This window comes from Silurus aristotelis (assembly GCF_946808225.1).
Source record: "Silurus aristotelis genome assembly, chromosome: 20".
Lineage (NCBI taxonomy): Eukaryota > Metazoa > Chordata > Actinopteri > Siluriformes > Siluridae > Silurus > Silurus aristotelis.
In genome coordinates this window covers 5397218-5415790 of record NC_139593.1, presented here as the reverse complement: position 1 = coordinate 5415790, position 18573 = coordinate 5397218, and the positions used below count along the sequence as shown (strand labels likewise).

The 18573-nt window shown below is 39.2% G+C and overlaps 1 protein-coding gene across 4 annotated transcripts; it reads left to right on the top strand.

The window, feature by feature from the left end:
- Positions 1-7: 7 nt before the first annotated feature.
- On the top strand, positions 8-17606 carry smim28 (small integral membrane protein 28; the record flags this gene model as incomplete). 4 transcript variants are annotated; one of them, XM_083522873.1, is made up of 2 exons in its annotated part: positions 8-232; positions 16810-17606. In XM_083522873.1, 2 exons carry the CDS (start codon positions 8-10, stop codon positions 17233-17235), a joined length of 651 nt encoding a protein of 216 aa, XP_083378999.1. In that variant the 3' UTR covers positions 17236-17606. The 4 variants fall into 4 exon arrangements, with proteins under 4 accessions (XP_083378999.1, XP_083379001.1, XP_083379000.1 ...); XM_083522875.1 differs by lacking the exon at positions 8-232 and adding an exon at positions 5144-5459; XM_083522874.1 differs by lacking the exon at positions 8-232 and adding an exon at positions 8050-8373.
- Between the last annotated feature and the right edge of the window lie 967 nt (positions 17607-18573).

The window sequence follows — 18573 nt, the reverse complement described above, 5'->3', positions numbered from 1 at the left end:
CGCTGTGATGTGTTCGCGTTCGGTGGGGCAGGAGGCGTGGAGCGGTGTGTGCGTGGGGGGGCGTTGGTGGGCGTGGGAGGGCCGGCCCTCAGCTGAAGCTCTCAGTCCGGCTCTGGCTGCGTGCAGCAGGTCTGTGCTCTGTCTCAGTGCTGATGATGAACAAGGAAACGGATCCACGCGGGTCACGTTGCCTCTCTTCCGCGTGCACACCGGCACAGGATACAATCAACAGGTAGCACAGATAATGTGTTGATAAAAAATGAATGAGATGTTCTTTATAAGTGTATCTTATTCATTTTTTTCAACACATTATCTGTGTTAAGCTGCTTTGATACAATGTTTATTGTTAAAAGCGCAATACAAATAAAAATGAATTGAAAATAAAATGAATAGCACACCTGGGCGTGTGCGCATGCGCACCTGCATCGTTCACGGTGCTTTAAACTGATTGGTGTGATTCATGTATTCACTTCACTACACTGATTCGAGTTAGAACTCACTCTATTCGAGTTATAACTCACTCTATAATTCTATTTAACAAAAACCCACCAATTCACTTTCTCAAAAATAATGAGAATACGTCTCATTAATCCAATCAAAAACGCATTTTTAGTGAATTGTTGGCCTTCTGGAAAGTATGTTCATTTACTGTATATGTACTCAATACTTGGTAGAGGGTCCTTTTGCTTTAATTACTGCCTCATTTCGGCATGGCATGGAGGTGATCAGTCTGTGGCACTGCTGAGGTGGTATTAAAACCCAGGTTTCTTTGACAGTGGCCTTTAGCTCATCTGCATTTTTTGGTCTCTTGTTTCTCATTTCCTCTTGACAATACCACAGATTCTCTATGGGGTTCTGGTCTGGTGAGTTTGCTGGCCAGTCACCACACCAACACCATGGTCATTTAACCAACTTTTGGTGCTTTTGGCAGTGTGGGCAGGTGCCAAATCCTGTTGGAAAATTAAATCACCATCTCCATAAAGCTGGTCAGCAGAGGGAAGCATGAAGCGCTCTAAAACGTCCTGGTAGACGGCTGTGCTTACCTTGGACCTGATCAAACACAGTGGACCAACACCAGCAGATGACAAGACTCCCCAAACCACCACTTACTGTGCAAACTTTACACTAGACCTCAAACAACTTGAATTCTGTGCCTCTCCTCTCTTCTTCTTCCAGACTCTGGGATTTAGATTTCCAAGTGAAATGCAAATGAAATGCAAAATTTTCTTTCCTTTCATCTGAAAAGATGACTTTGGCCCACTAAGCAAAAGTCCTTTTTGTCCTTTGTGCAGGTAAGACACCTCTGATATTGTCTCAGGTTCAGGAGCTGCTCGACATGAGGAATGCGTCAGCTGTAGCCCATGGATACGTCTGTGCGTGGAGGCTCTTAAAGCACTGACTTGAGCTGCAGTCCACTTTCTGTGAATCTCCCCAAATTCTGCTTCGTTTCACCTTTTTCTACCACATTATTTCCTTCCATTCAACTTTCCATGAATGTGCTTGGATACAGAAGTCTGTGAACAGCATCTTCTTTAGCGATGACCTTTTGTGTCTCATCTTCCATGTGCAGGGTGTCAATGATCGTCTTTTGGACAACTGTCAAGTCAGCAGTCTTTCCCATGATTGTGGAGCCTGAACCAGACTGAGACACCATTTAAAGGCTCAGGGAACCTTTGCAGGTGTTTGGATTTAATAAGCTGATTAGAGTGAGACACCACGAGTGTACAATATTCGACTTTTTAAACTAAAAAAAAAAAATATATATATATATATATATATATATATATATATATATATATATATATATATATATATATATATATATATAGAGAGAGAGAGAGAGAGAGAGAGAGAGAGAGAGAGAGAGAGAGAGAGAGAGATGTATTCTATAATTGTAGTACAATCACAATCACCTTTAAAACAGTCCCCTTGCACAGCATTACAGCGCCCCCAGCGTTCCTGCCACTTCTGTAACGTGTCCTAGAAATCTTCTTTTCGAAGTGTGTCATGAAGAGCTGCAGTTACAAATTCTTTTGATTAATCGGACGATTATTTTTCCTCAATTAATCGGATTGAAGAATTGTTGTAAAATTATGTTTTGTTTATTATAACTATATAAAACCCTTATTCAGGGTATTTATGTATAAAAGTGGACTTATAAAATGCCAAATCCACATTTTGAGAGTATCGATCTTTATTTTAGACATTTGAACGCTTATAGTAGCTGCTTGTTGACGAGTGCATGGGGGATTTTTCGTTTGCAAATTCACTTATGCTGGGTTTTTTTCCTTCTGTAAACAAAAAAACAAAACAGCATTTAAGTATGCAACGGGAAGCAATTTGTGTAAATCAACATTTGTATTGTATTTTGCAGATGGCAAGTTGACTGCTATGTAAAAAAAAAAACCTTATATAAAATATAACATTGTTTTGACAATTTTTGTTTACAAAAATACAGACATTTTGTTCAGTTGTGAATATATAAGCATCTAGAAGATATAATTTAGTTACAAATTAAATGATTGTTAACACTGAAATGATATCGACATAAACTAAATATACAAACATTAAAAACAAGCATTTGAACGTAGTAAAGCCGCAATAAATCACGTTTGAAAACAGAGAAGTTACTGTTGTAGTAGACACATGCTATAAAAAAGAGAATGGAATGGAGAAAAGCAGCAAACAGACTTGATTAAAAAAAAAGGATAACATACATTGGTGTATAAATACATAATTATTTGCTGGAAACCACAACAATGAGCAAAATTGTGATCATTTACTGCTGCTGTTATTTGCTGTTTTTAGATTTTGTTTGTTCACACTGTTATAATTGAATCCATCAAGTCGCGAGCGAACTGATTGTACAACCTGGTGCTTGTGAGTCCCACCAGAACAGATCCAGTGCGACTGTCCCGAAGTTAACAAACTGTTTACACAATAGCACTGTAACATTTTCACATCATGAGGATTCTACAATTGTTGGTTACCATGCTGATGTTTCGCCCTCATCCGTGACACCACTGTGTTTTCTTTTCACGTACACGTGCTTCACTATGGTACTTCCATACAACACAAGCTCCGCTTTGTATGACCTGCAGGTACAGTTTTCTTTGTTGCGTTTAATATAAAATGCTCCAATGCCTTAGATGACTTGGGACGCACAATTTTTCCTGGTGCCGGTTGACCCTGTACTGTCCGGCATTTTCACAAGAGGTAGTGTTATCTTGTCGTTAAACAAACCTGTAACTTGAGCAGCCCATCTAATCCATAACTGCATTCGTTGACAACAAATTTTATTATTGATTAATATCGATTTTATCGATTAGCTGTTGCAGCTCTAGTGTCAAGCACCTTCTGCAATTCACGCCGGAAAGGTGTAAAATTCCGAGCTGGACCTTCATCTTCAGGAAGAGGGTGAAATCCGCAGAAACCAAATCTTTCGAGTAGGGCGGTTGCGGAAGCAAGATCATGTTGTTTCATGTGTGAGGAGAGCTCGGTGACAGGGTGCACACGTGGTCAGAAACGCACCAGTTGCACAGCCCCCGATGTATACAGGACAGGAAGCACTGACTTATGAAGGTTGGCGCTCCCTGTGACTGTGCGTGCAGCCTCGTGCTGCCTTCTGTTGGCGTGTTTGCACTTACAAGAAATTTCTTTCGCTGACAGAAGCTTCCAGTTGCACTTTTTAGTTTTTTTTTTATAAAAAATAAATACAAAAACAAAAGAATAAAAAAGTGTGAAGTTTCCAGTTAAACATAAAAAAATAAAAAAAATAAAAAATATTTAAATCACATGATCGACATGGATGACGGACTTTTTTTCTTTTTTTACTACTTAATAAACTGCAATGTCCTGCATGCTGAGACGTCCTCTCACCCACTTTCAATAAGCACTTTATCCTGGTCAGGGTCGCAGACACGAGGAGAACAGACAGTAATCCCCAGATCAGGATCAAATCAGGGATGCTGGAGCTGAGAGTCAGAAAAGTGACCCACTATATCACTGGTTCACCATCAGTAATCTTCTATAATAAAATATGAAAAAAAAAAATCAAAGCTTTTTTTTTTTTATATATATATATATAAACCCGGAAAAAATTCTTATTGCTTGTAAAATTGTGCATTCTCGATGCTGAAAAAAAGATTGGTGTCATGGGTGGAATTTTCTACAAAGTGATATTACAATAGTGCATTTGTTTATTCAATTAATTTACCACAGAGTCTAAAAAAAAAATACCCTTTTGTATATATGCAATTGTTTATTGTCCTTCAGTTTATTTTAAGATTGATTGGGAGAACGGAATATTAAGCCTCTTACAGGATTACAGCAGCTGTCTGGTATTGGGGGAGATGTGAGGAGACATGTGGATGTGACCTCTGAATAAATTATCTGTTTGCAGGTGTGTGTGTGTGTGTGTGTGTGTGTGTGTGTGTGTGTGTTTGCAACATTAAACAGTTTTTAAACATCAGCCGGTCTAAAAGTATAAATCTCCAGAACATCTTCACAAAAAATGCATTGAAGGACCAGAAGAATTAACACGTTCACCATCTCCAGGAACAGACATTTCTCAGTGATTACATCAGAAAAATTTTTAAGATGCTGAAGACCAACAGAGGATAACTCAGGAAGAATTTTTCTCCTCAGGCAATCCGGTTACTGAGTGAATACACTTGAGAGAGTTTACACACATATTATTTACATTTCAACTCATGAACTTCTGATCAAAAGTCCAACATCTGAACCACTGAACCACGAGTTCTTCCCCAAACACAAATCTGGAGCCACATAATTCTATATGATGCGTTTGCATGAAATTCTCTCTTCACTTGAACTTGGAGAGCCAATTCAATTCTATTCAATTTCAGTTCAATTCTATTATGTTAAATTTTATTCGATTCAATTCCATTTGATTTCTATAGCACTTTAAACAATGGACATTATCTCAAAGCAGCTTTACAGAATGTACATGTAAATATAAAAATTCATTTATATTTAAATTGATGTGTATTTATCCCCAGTGAACAAACCTGGGGCAACTGTGGTGAGGAAAAACTCTCTTAGATGAAGAAGGTATGAGGAAGAAACCTTGAGAGAAACCAGACTCAAAAGTGGAATCTTATTCTTATCATGAGCTCCAGAGAGTGTGATTATGACTAATGTCCTTTCTACAGTCTTCTCCAGACAGTTGGAGTTGTGGAACCAGGAGCTCCTAAGCAGAAAAATAGCTCAACATCTGAGATCATTATATATTCAACACCAACTCCTCCATGCCAGAGCATTTAAATGTTTGATGATGGAGAAATTGCACGTGTAGATGTTTATTTTGATGATTGATTAAGAAGTTGTTTATCCTCAAAATCCAATGTCTGAAAACTTAATGAAGTGGGATCCAGCTGGAGCTGGTACATCTCTAGATGGCTCAGGATCCTTGTGGGGTCTTTATCTTCTCTTTGAAGGTCAGAACTCTTCATTAAGGTGGGATCACATTGGTGCTGGCACATCTTTAGATGGTTTGGGATGTTTGTGGAATCAGCATTTTCTTTTTAAGAGTCCAAAATGTCCATGAGATTTGACACAACGGAAGCTGGCGCAACCTCTGGATGCCTCTGGGTGGGTAGAAAAAGAGAAGCAGTTGAGAGGAATTAGAGTGGCTGCTGTTCATGATACCAATAAAAATAAAATCACATGCAGTGAGAAACAAACAACCTCAAACTGCAAGTTCACTCACCTGAGACACAAACAAGCGATTTCTGTATTAGAAAAAAGCTTTGGGTGTGACATAATGATATAATGTCAGTTGGAGGTCATTTCCTGTCAGAAATAATCCCATGTCAAACTTTTTGTATAAATGAATAGCGTGGACCTGCACAGTCACTTTATAAACCTTAAACATCAGGGTTTCTCTCAGGGTTCACTAGATTTAGTAATACACAATAAATGTTAGTAAAATTCCAATTTGATGCAAATAACCCTTTTACAATCCAAGGCTTTTCGGTGTTGGTGCAATACGTCGTACGTGCAGCTGCAAAAATCCCCTGTGAGGAAAACAACAGCTCTGTTGCGCAGGGTCAGGGACACCATATGCGCTCAGATGCGGCAGATTCTCGATCCACTGATACTCATCACCTAATTAAATTCAAATCCCATTTGTTCCTGGGCTGAAGTTACTTTAAAACCAGATAATACAGTATATAAGGCCTTGTCATACAATACACACATTAAGTGAAGCAGATCAAACTGATAATCAGCAGCCAAATGTGACTAAACACCCGTCCCGTGTTTGAGAGTTGGCGTAATGGATTCAGAGTAAGAAGTATAAGTGAAGGATCGGTTTGATGTGATTCTTTTCCTCCATTATCTCTGGATTTGGGTTTTTAATTCATAAAGGCTCAGTGTTCATGAGGCAGATGAGATGATTCTAATCATATATATGTATATATATACATGAAGACATAATGAAGTGCATGTAATATGCATGCAGGTCTGTAATGTTTTATGGGTTTGTAATATTTGGTTGGAAGAAAGAAGAAAGGTGAATGAATGTAATGATAGAAATGGAAGGCGTCAAGTGTTTCCTGAGTCTAAAATGTCAGATTTGGCCCTACAAAATCAACCAAGGGAACTGTTTTTTTTATAAAGTTTCTAATTATTAATTAATTATTAAATGAAGTAAAATGGTAATACAGTACAGTACCGTATACATAAAATAGCATTTTTTGGTGGCATCCGTTTATCGTGGTTTTTCGTTTATCGCGGGCGGTTTCAGAACGTATCCACCACGATACATGGGGATTACTGTATATGAGAGTTCTTGGTACTCATCACCAGGGTGTCACCACACATGCTGGACACAATCTGAGCCAAACAAGTTTATCTTTGTCTCATCAAACCTCAGGACATGGTTCATTCTCAATTCATTCTCCTTCTGGGATGAAGTCCGTGCAAACCGACTTGTTGCAGTGTGCGACGTGTGGTCTGAGCACTGACGAGTGGACCTTCTGCAACCTCTAAAGCAATGCAGCAATCATGCGGCTGTTTTTTGCACTTGTCGCACAGCACGAGGACTCGACTTCTTTGGTCGACTCTTGCGAGGTCTGTTCCGAGTAGAAAAGGCCATGTTTCATTTCTATAGTATTGTCCCCTGACAACATTTAATAAAATGTTTGCTGAAATGAGAGGGGTGCATTTACTTTTGTTAGATACTGTATATAAGCTTTAACTTTTGCAGTTTATGTTAGTGTTCAATGACTGCTGTCTATATTTAAATTTATCTGCATCTATCTCTGTAAGAACTACACTATATATAGACAAAATTGGGGGCACCTGACTTTTCCAGTCATATGTGGTTCTTCACCAAACAGTTACCACAAACCTGGAGGCACACAATTGGATTGCACTTCTTTGAATGCAGTAGCATGAAATTTTCCATTCGCTTGAAACTTGTTCCAGCATGACAATGTCCCTGTGCACAAAGCCAGCTCCATGAAGATCTGCTTTACATTGTTTGAAGGACATGGAGGATCTCCTGCTATGGAGTTCTAAAGCTTTTGAACACCTTTGGGATGAATGTGATCACTGACTGCACCCAAGACCTCGTCAGCTCACTGGTGTGAACAGACACCTGACACTAAACATGAAGGTCCACTGGATGATGGGAAATACAGTTTTCACTGTTAATTTAGGGCATAGGATGGAAGTGAAGGCCCCTGGTATAACTGAAGGACAGATGTGCTACTTAGCTTGATGAGTCCATGTTTTGCACAATAAATATTTACCCTGATTTCAAGTCCACTAATCTCGTCTTTCAAAACTCCTTCAACATCTGTTTGTCATGGCCTAGACAACCACACACACACACACACACACACACACACACACACACACACACACACACACACACGAGAAAGAGTGTGCTTAGCATTTCGATTATCCCTCAAACCGTCGACTCCACGTGCTCTATCATCTGTGCCGTTGATTGGCATAGCTTATCCATCTTTTCCCTCCCTCCCTCCTTTTTTCCCCCCTCTCTATTAAAACTAGGCCAGCTGCAAATCTGTCTATCTGCACGTGTTAGCATCTGAGAGACTGTTTACATCGTACAAGCTTAACCGATTCCTCTCAGGATTCGAGACACAACCTCCTCAACAGTCTTCTGTCTTAAATGTCTCGGAGTCTTTCAGAGAGACTTTTCCTTTAGGTGTTTGTTTCTTTGTGGTGTTATATTTCTGCACTGGGTCCTGATTTATCAGTCAAAAAAGAATGAGAAAGATTCCACAGAGCAGCTGGATGAAATTCGGTCCGGCCGGGAGAGGCTCGTACGACTGGATGGCAGGATCGTCGACACCGCCTCCTGAGGAAAAACAACTGCAGGTAAAAACACATTGATTCCCAACAATAAACGAAAACAAATTTACAAGTAATAACAGGAAATTAAGACATGGAAATGGAAAATTGCACAATGACAAAATGAGAAATGTAAAAATTGGAAGGGAAAAAAGTAAAAAATTACATCTTGTGTCTTTCATTGGTTGAGTGTGGATGAAAGGGACGGCTTTTATAAAATGATTGACCAGAGTACAGCTGTGAGTTTTTCTACAGTTAATATTATGTACTGTGGGTTCTCTGAATTCCATCTTTCTATTTAAACATTAGTTGTTTTTTTTGTTTTTTTTGCGAATGTCGGTGCTGTTTAATTAATTTTATGCTACAACGTTCAAAGACGTGTTATTCAACTGTTTGCCTCTAACTTTGTAGTAACATTTTGCTGGGAAAGGTCAGATGTCCCAATACTTTTGTCCATAGAATGTATCTTTAGGCAGTTCCTGTATTTACAGTTGTGGCACAACATCCTCAGGTTCCTGTTACGAAAACTTTCTGATAGCAAAAAATTTTTTTTTAACAGTTCACACGTTTGAAAAGTTGAACAGGGTTTCAGTGGCATCTAAAAGTGTAAAAAAAAAAAAAAAAAAAAAAAATTTAAAAATCTAAATTTTAGGCTTTAAAAAGTCTCCTATTTGTTCTAAATCTTAAATAATTTGAAACAGGTCTGTTTGTACATGTACCTCTAACACTCATTGAAATACTCCTACAACACTTCAGATTGTTTTTGTTTGTTAGTTTTCGTTGTCAACAGGCTCTTGTTTCACATTATTCTCATCCTTATCCTGACACATTTAGAGGATTTGGCAGATGCCCCATTATCCAGAGTGGCTTGAGGTCTCCATCAATAAATACTTTGTGACGCTGGTTCATTAGGACACAGATTAAGACCATCATCAGCCTAAAACCTTGTTGGGAATGAAAATAGGTTTTTGTACCCTAAGAGATAAAGGGATAGTAGATGGTAGAGGATGGAGGGATGAGTGGAGCAGTGATAGAGGATGAAGGGATGAATAGAGCAGTGATAGAGGATGGAAAAACAAGTGGCGCAGTGGTAGAGGATGGTTGAATGAGTGGAGCAGTGATAGAGGATGGAGGGATAAATGGAGCAGTAATAGAGGATGGAGGGATGAGTGGAGCAGTTTTAGAGGATGGAGGGATGAGTGGAGCAGTTTTAGAGGATGGAGGGATGAGTGGAGCAGTAATAGAGGATGGAGGGATTAGTGGAGCAGTAATAGAGGATGGAGGGATGAGTGTAGCAGTTTTAGAGGATGGAGAGATTAGTGGAGCAGTAATAGAGGATGAAGGGATGAGTGGAGCAGTTTTAGAGGATGGAGGGATGAGTGGAGCAGTGATAGAGGATGGAGGGATGAGTGGAGCAGTGGTAGAGGATGGAGGGATGAGTGAAGCAGTGATAAATGATGGAGGAATGAGTGGAGCAGTGGTAGAGGATGGAGGGATAAGTGGAGCAGTGGTAGAGGATGGAGAGAGAGAGAGAGAGAGAGAGAGAGAGAGAGAGAGAGAGAGAGAGAGAGAGAGAGAGAGAGAGAGAGAGAGAGAGAGAGAGAGAGAGCATGGTTCAGGGGTGAGATAAGAACTGTTAGGTAGCAGTTTGTGACAGTTGCTTTCATGTAATATGGCAGGAAACTGATATTTTAATAAGAGCAGGTGAACCCACTTTTTTAGAAACTGAGAAGATCTGGACTATTTTTTTCCGGAGATATGCAGCGGTGGAAGACGAGGTATTGTCCATGGTGCTGAAGAGTCAGGAAACACTTCACTTATAAAAAGAGGGTTTTTTTTATGAAATGCGGAATAATATTTGACTTGCATTGCAGTTCAACAACAGACCGTGTCACAAAGCAGCCTTGTGGCGACGTAAAACGGAAGCAACAAATTCAGTATCAAAGCTAAAAATTTTAATTTTTTTTAAAAAGAGTAGATAAAGTGTAGAAGGTTGTGATATCGAAGAATCTAGCTTTATTTCAGCAGAAACAAATTCAGGCAGTTTCATGAAAGGGCTCAAAAACACAGTAAATTCATAATCTTTTTGTACCCTTTTATATCTTTTTTTATTTTCCAGTCTTTTCCTCTTCCGACATCGTTATCTTCAAATAACTATAAAAATTATGATACGTGATCCGCATATTTAATTTGGCACATGTTTTACACTGGATGCCCTTCCTAGCGCAACCCTCCTCATTTATCCGGGCATGGGACCAGCACTGAGTACACTGGCTTGTGAAGACAAAGAACTATAAAAAATAGCAGTTTACATCCATCTCCATTTTATTTTAAAAAGTAATAAATAGTATCAAAAGTAGTATGTAGCTATCCAGGTCTTGGGCAGTCCAACATGAAGTTATCGCACTTACAGTACACACCTGCTTTCCCACACTTTCAATGAATGGATTCATTTACACCCTGTAACCACTTGTTTGGTTATAGAAGGAAAGACCACTTGTTTTGGATATAGATGGAAAGACCACTTGTTTTGGATATACAGTGAGGAAAATAAGTATTTGAACACCCTGCTATTTTGCAAGTTCTCCCACTTAGAAATCATGGAGGGTCTGAAATTGTCATCGTAGGTGCATGTCCACTGTGAGAGACATAATCTAAAAAAAAAAAATCCAGAAATCACAATGTATGATTTTTAAACTATTTATTTGTATGATACAGCTGCAAATAAGTATTTGAACACCGGAGAAATTCAATGTTAATATTTGGTACAATAGCCTTTGTTTGCAATTACAGAGGTCAAACGTTTCCTGTAGTTTTTCACCAGGTTTGCACACACTGCAGGAGGGATTTTGGCCCACTCCTCCACACAGATCTTCTCTAGATCAGTCAGGTTTCTGGCCTGTCGCTGAGAAACACAAAGTTTGAGCTCCCTCCAAAGATTCTCTATTGGGTTTAGGTCTGGAGACTGGCTAGGCCATGCCAGAACCTTGATATGCTTCTTACAGAGCCACTCCTTGGTTATCCTGGCTGTGTGCTTCGGGTCATTGTCATGTTGGAAGACCCAGCCTCGACCCATCTTCAATGCTCTAACTGAGGGAAGGAGGTTGTTCCCCAAAATCTGGCAATACATGGCCCCGGTCATCCTCTCCTTAATACAGTGCAGTCGCCCTGTCCCATGTGCAGAAAAACACCTCCAAAGCATGATGCTACCACCCCCCTGCTTCACAGTAGGGATGGTGTTCTTGGGATGGTACTCATCCTTCTTCTTCCTCCAAACACGTTTAGTGGAATTATGACCCAAAAGTTCTATTTTGGTCTCATCTGACCACATGACTTTCTCCCATGACTCCTCTGGATCATCTAAATGGTCATTGGCAAACTTAAGACTTGCCTGGACATGTGCTGGTTTAAGCAGGGGAACCTTCCGTGCCATGCATGATTTCAAACCATGACGTCTTAGTGTATTACCAACAGTAACCTTGGAAACGGTGGTCCCAGCTCTTTTCAGGTCATTGACCAGCTCCTCCCGTGTAGTTCTGAGCTGATTTCTCACCTTCCTTAGGATCATTGAGACCCCACGAGGTGAGATCTTGCATGGAGCCCCAGTCCGAGGGAGATTGACAGTCTGTTTAGCTTCTTCCATTTTCTAATGATTGCTCCAACAGTGGACCTTTTTTCACCAAGCTGCTTGGCAGTTTCCCCGTAGCCCTTTCCAGCCTTGTGGAGGTGTACAATTTTGTCTCTAGTGTCTTTGGACAGCTCTTTGGTCTTGGCCATGTTAGTAGTTGGATTCTTACTGATTGTATGGGGTGGACAGGTGTCTTTATGCAGCTAACGACCTCAAACAGGTGCATCTAATTTAGGATAATAAATGTAGTGGAGGTGGACATTTTAAAGGCAGACTAACAGGTCTTTGAGGTTCAGTATTCTAGCTGATAGACAGGTGTTCAAATACTTATTTGCAGCTTAGATTATGTCTCTCACAGTGGACATGCACCTACGATGACAATTTCAGACCCCTCCATGATTTCTAAGTGGGAGAACTTGCAAAATATCCTCATCTGGGTGGCATCTGGATATCTATTTATTACAGTTACAATATTGTTTTTTTTTAACCATTCACTCATGGAGAGAGAAACAGTGTAAAATTACAGTCCAAATTGATATGTGCTTCTTTTTAAACATCTTATTCTACAATTGGGATTCATTTGCTCTTATAAAGAGCTCCACTCTTGTTCCACTAGATTTTGTGGAGATTTATGGAGATTTCCTTCAGCCATGAAGGTGTTAGTAAAGTCAGGTACTGATGTAGGTGAGATGAGGTGCTATCTACAGTATATCTACCAATTTTTACTTGGTAAACCCTAACCCTAACCCTAACCTTAACCCTAGAAACTTTGCAAAGGAAATCACATAGTATCCTGCCTCTTCCGATCTGCCCCATTTGGGCCCCAATTGTCCAGATGCTCTACCTCTGGATAAAGCTCTCTTCAGCTGAAGGCTGTTTGAAGCTGGGGGTTGTTCCACATGAACAGCCTAAAGATCCATGAAGTTACTGAGCAAGTCAAGAACACTGAGGATGAATTTGGACTGGAGTTAATATCAACAGTCTACACTACAATGGCTCAGGAACACAGTTCCACTTTTAAGTGCTTATAATCATTCAACTGAATTCCTCATCAATAGTGGAACTGTAATAAATGGACATTCAGGGATTAGAATGATTTTTTCTTGAGTCTGGTTCCTCTTAAGGTTTCCTTATGAAGTCTCAGGGAGTTATTCCTCGCCACAGTCGCCATTGGGTTACTTATTAGGAACAAACAGTTATAACCGGTTTATTTCTATAAAGCTGCTTTGAGACAATGTCCATTTTTAAAAGCGTTTTACAAATAAAAATATAAACCTGCTCAGCTGCAGTTTTGGTTTACTGACCAGTAGGTTGTGCCAGAGAGCCACTCTGAAACCACCAAAGTCTTTCTACCCTCAACAGCTCAGCTCTGTACTCATGTTCATTTCCTGCTTTCCTACAGGTCACTATTAATATTTATGAAATCTCATGCTCTTCTTCTTGGTCTTAAACGTTTGTACTGGTATATAAAAAAATCCCAATTGAACTCCTTTTCCTATATCATTTTTTTCATTTGGGGTTAAAAAAGAAAGGTCATCTGATTGAGATGGGTTAACCAGACAGATTTTGAAGGATTAGAGTCTAATCAAGCTGAAAAGCAGCATTATCTGATTAACATCCATGCAAAGTGAGATATGCCTTGATCAATCCTGGAGGACTGGAAGAGAAGTGACTGAATGGGATATTATTTTATTTATTTATTGCTTTTATGTCTGTCTGACCTTTTCTTCTGAATAAATTAATCTTCCTACAGAACCGCTGGAGTGTCTGTTTACTGATTGAGCTATTTTATGAGTTGCTCAGTAGCTCATGGTTCCATAACCTCAAATGACTGTAAAAGACTGTAGAAAGATCATTACTTATAATCTTACATTCCAGTGCTCATGTTAGTTCTCACTTTCCAGTGTTCTGTATTGTTTAAAGACTATAATCACACTCTTGATGTCTGGTTCCTCTCAAGGTTTCTTCCTCATAACATCTAGGGAGTTTTTTCTTGCCACAGTCACCATGGCTGCTCATCAGAAATAAATACACATCATTCACCTTAACTGTTAAATTCTAAAGCTGCTTTGAGACAATATCTGTTGTGAAAATCACTATAGAAATAAACTTCCCTTATTGCTAAATCTGAACCCAAAGCAAAATTTTACCAGATCCTTCACATCCATTTTATACAAAACAGCAAAACATGAAAAAAAAAAACATTGAGAAAATAGAGATTTTTCTCAAAAATTACGACATTCTTCTCAAAATATTTAATAGGAAATATTTCTAAGTTAAGAAACATGTTGTCTATATCCGATGCAGAGAAGCTCGTCTATGCGTTCATGACCTCTAGAATAGACTACTGTAATGCATTACTAGGTGGATGTCCTGCATCATTAATAAACAAGCTTCAGTTAGTTCAGAATGCAGCAGCCAGAGTTCTTACAAGGTCGAGAAAATATGATCACATAACCCCAATCTTATCGTCCCTACACTGGCTTCCTGTTAAGTTTCGAATAGACTACAAACTATTACTTAGCACTTATAAAGCACTAAATGGTTTATCTCTCATGTATCTATCCAGTCTTTTAACACGCTACAATCCGTCACGCTTTGGGATCTCAAAACTCTGGGCTTTTAGTAGTTCCTAGAATAGCAAAGTCCACGAAAGGTGGTAGATCATTCTCACATTAGCTCCTAAACTCTGGAATAGTCTTCCTGACAGTGTTCGGGGCTCAGACACACTCACCCAGTTTAAGTGTAGATTAAAAACGTATCTTTTTAGCAAAGCCTACACATAACACACATCACATCATAACCTTGTGCTCCAGAACATCTGATCACATGCACATTATCAACTTGTGCTGTTAATATCATGAACAGCAGCTACGCTAATTCCTCTCCACTGCTTCTCTTTCTCTCCCCATCCCGAGACACCCTGAGGTTTGGCCAGCTCCAGTCACCTCCCACCTCGTGATGATTACGGACCTTTGAAGAAGTAGATGCGAACTCGCAAACATCCCGAACCATCTAGAGACGTACCAGTGCCATTTGGATCCCACTACATGTGTGGAGTTTGACATTGGACCTCCTGGAGTGTTTAAAGGCTCTGGCATGGAGAAGCTGATGCTGGATCTGTGATGATCACAAATGTTGAGCTTATAAAACTAGGAGCTACTAACCATATAGACTGTATAAGACTGCAGAAAGAACATCACTTATAATCTTATACTCCAGTAATCATGTTAGTTCTTTCTCTCCAGTGTTCTGTATTGTTGAAAGATTTATAATTAAACTCTTGATGTCACCCAAATGAGGATGAGTTCCCCTTTTGAGTCTGGTTCCTCTCAAGGTTTCTTCCTCATAACATCTAAGGGAGTTTTTCCTTGCCACAGTCGCCACGGCTGCTCATCAGGGATAAATTCACATCATTCACCTTCACTGTTGATTTGTGTAAAGCTGCTTTGAGACAATGTCTGTTGTGAAAAGCGCTATACAAATAAACTTGACTTGACTTGACTTGACTATTTAGAGTTTTCTTTTAAAATATTTCGATTTGTCTCTCAAAATAATTTTAAATTTTATGGATTGAAGTAATTTTTAGTTTATTCTCAAAATATTAACATTTTATTCTCATAATTTTGAATTTGAACTCAAAATATTTCAATTTAATTCTTCTAATTGTGAGTTAATTAAAATATTTAGACTTTATTCTCGTAATTTTGACTCTATTCTCAAAATATTTCTTATTTGATTCTCATAATTTTCCATTTATTCTTAAAATATATCAACAATATTCTGGAAAACTTTCAACTTTATTCTCAAAATATTTAGAATGCATTCTCATTCTCACAGCTTTAATCTTGTAATCTTCATGCTGTAACATGCACTAAAACGATATCGTAATTTGGGGCCTTTAAAGATTTTCTGATTTGCGCAGAAATCGATGCCAGATGTTAGATATGCTGTAAATTCAGGGACTTGACTTTCATGTGTCCTCCTTTGTTCTGTTCTTTACAGGGAACTCCTGCAAAAGATCTTTGTAGTACACTCTTTATGGATTTCTTTACACTAAGAAATTAAGACTTTTATCAGAATCGTAAGGAACTCGTAGTCTGTTCAGACTCCTGTCGTAGTCTGTTTTGCCTCTGCCAGGTGATACACAATGGGGATTTCAAAACAGCTTCTAAACCGCCAGAATCTTAATCTATACTAGACTTGTGCAGTATCATACACATGTGCACTAATTCTGGGAAATCAGTGATTTATAATCTCACTTTCTGTTTCAAACCATTGAGTACTGATTTCTATGCTTGGTTCTGGTTGTGTTATGTGTAATCGTGTCCTGTTGAGTCCAGTGTTGCTGTGCAGGGCCCAGATGTTTAAATGTGCACTGTGTTTGCTCTAAACCCCAAAAACTAATTCCTTGTATGGTCACTTGGCCAAAGATTCCTAATGATAAAACTTGACCATTTTGGTTTCACATCAACAGCCTAAAGATTCATGAAGTTACTAAGCAACCTTCAGAACTTTGAGACTGGAATTAATATTATTAGTCTGCTACAATGGCTCAGGACTGCAGGTTGCATTTAGGCACCATAACAATGATGGAACTGCAATGAATGGACATTCAGTGTTGAGGACAAAGTTCCCTTTTGAGTCTGGTTCCTCTCAAGGTTGCTTCCTCAGGGAGTGTGTCCTCACTGGATCACTCATTAGGGATCAACTTACAATTATAAGGAACTTCTAACTACATACATCCTAATAAATACATCCTAAAAGTGCTCTACTAATAGAATTAAATCGATGCACCACTCCAAATCAATAACTCTTTATATCCTTCCATGCAGGGTTACCAGTGGAACGAGCTTTTAACTGACCAGGATGCGAAGACTGAGCTTGTCCTCTACGTTGTGCTACCGTTGGTCTTGCTCTTCATCTTCTGTCTGACAGCCTTCGTTGTCTACCAGAGGTGCAGCTCACGCAACAAGCTTGGTTTGGCCAACATCATCGCTCTGGACCTTCAGGATGCGGACGGCGGCGCCGAGATCCTCGCCTCGCTCACGGCCAACGCCGAGCGCCTAAACAGCACCAGCTCAGACACCTCTGACGGCGTTTTCCTTATGGTCTACCTTCCGCCACCTTTTGAGGAAACCCTTACCAAGATCACCCGCGCCGCCAGCCTGACCAGTGGCAAAGATGTCGAATCCATAAAGATGGAAGATCTCGAGGCCAAACTGTGTCCTGAACTCAAATCCAGAGGGCAGTATGTGTAACGTGTTTCAATAGAGGAAAACACTCGACTCTGAGATGGTGATGATCCAGGTACTTATCCAGGGAATAAAAAAAGTCGTCCTACTGTAGATCACATCTGTGTCTCCATTGTCATCAGATCATGTTTCTCTTTTACTCTGCTAAAAAAGAAGGCATTAACTTCTCGCAAAGGGACAAGAAAGACATTTATTTCATACCTCGCCAAACAAGTGGCGGCTGAAGATAAAGAGATGCGTGTTTAATTGGTGATCTTTAAAAGTGTGTTAAAAAAGATAAACGTATTGATAAAATTCACATTCAAGGTACATTAACACCAGTGTCTCCTCTGTGCTTGTGTGTCTTCTGTGTAATCATCAAATACGATCATGTGGAATTCAAAATGAATGTTGTTTGTGTTGATTTTATAGATTTTTTTTTTGTAAATTAAGTTCTGAAAACAACAGGTCTAATATCCTCATTCAAACAAGTGGAATTGTCCCAGTGAGTTATCCTGTCCCCTGACTTTCCACTGATTGTGAAGTATTTCTAATAAATGTTTTTTTTATTAATCCTAATCTTATGAATTGTCTCAAACTTTTATATCCAAACACCAAAAATTTTTTTTTGAAAATTTGGACACCTGACCTGTGGTTCTTCCTTAAACTGTTATCAACATGGAGGCACACAATGAGTTGGATATCGTATTTGTCGATAACTAATTAATCAACTGGAAACTGAATTTTTAAAAAAGCATAAAACTCCATGTAAAGTAGTTCTGATCTTATTACAAAAATATACAGTACAGACCAAAAGTTTGGACACACCTCCTCATTCAAAGAGTTTTCTTTATTTTCATGACTATGAAAATTGTAGAGTCACACTGAAGGCATCAAGGGCTATTTGACCAAGAAGGAGAGTGATGGGGTGCTGCACCAGATGACCTGGCCTCCACAGTCACCGGACCTGAACCCAATCGAGATGGTTTAGGGGTGAGCTGGACCGCAGAATGAAGGCAAAAGGGCCAACAAGTGCCAAGCATCTCTCGGGGAACTCCTTCAAGACTGTTGGAAGACCATTTCAGGTGACTACCTCTTGAAGCTCATCAAGAGAATGCCAAGAGTGTGCAAAGCAGTAATCAAAGCAAAAGGTGGCTACTTTGAAGAACCTACAATATGACATTTTTCAGTTGTTTCACACTTTTTTGTTATGTATATAATTCCATATATAATTCCACATGTGTTAATTTATAGTTTTGATGCCTTCAGTGTGAATCTACAATTTTCATAGTCATGAAAATAAAGAAAACTCTTTGAATGAGAAGGTGTGTCCAAACTTTTGGTCTGTACTGTGTATATTTTTAA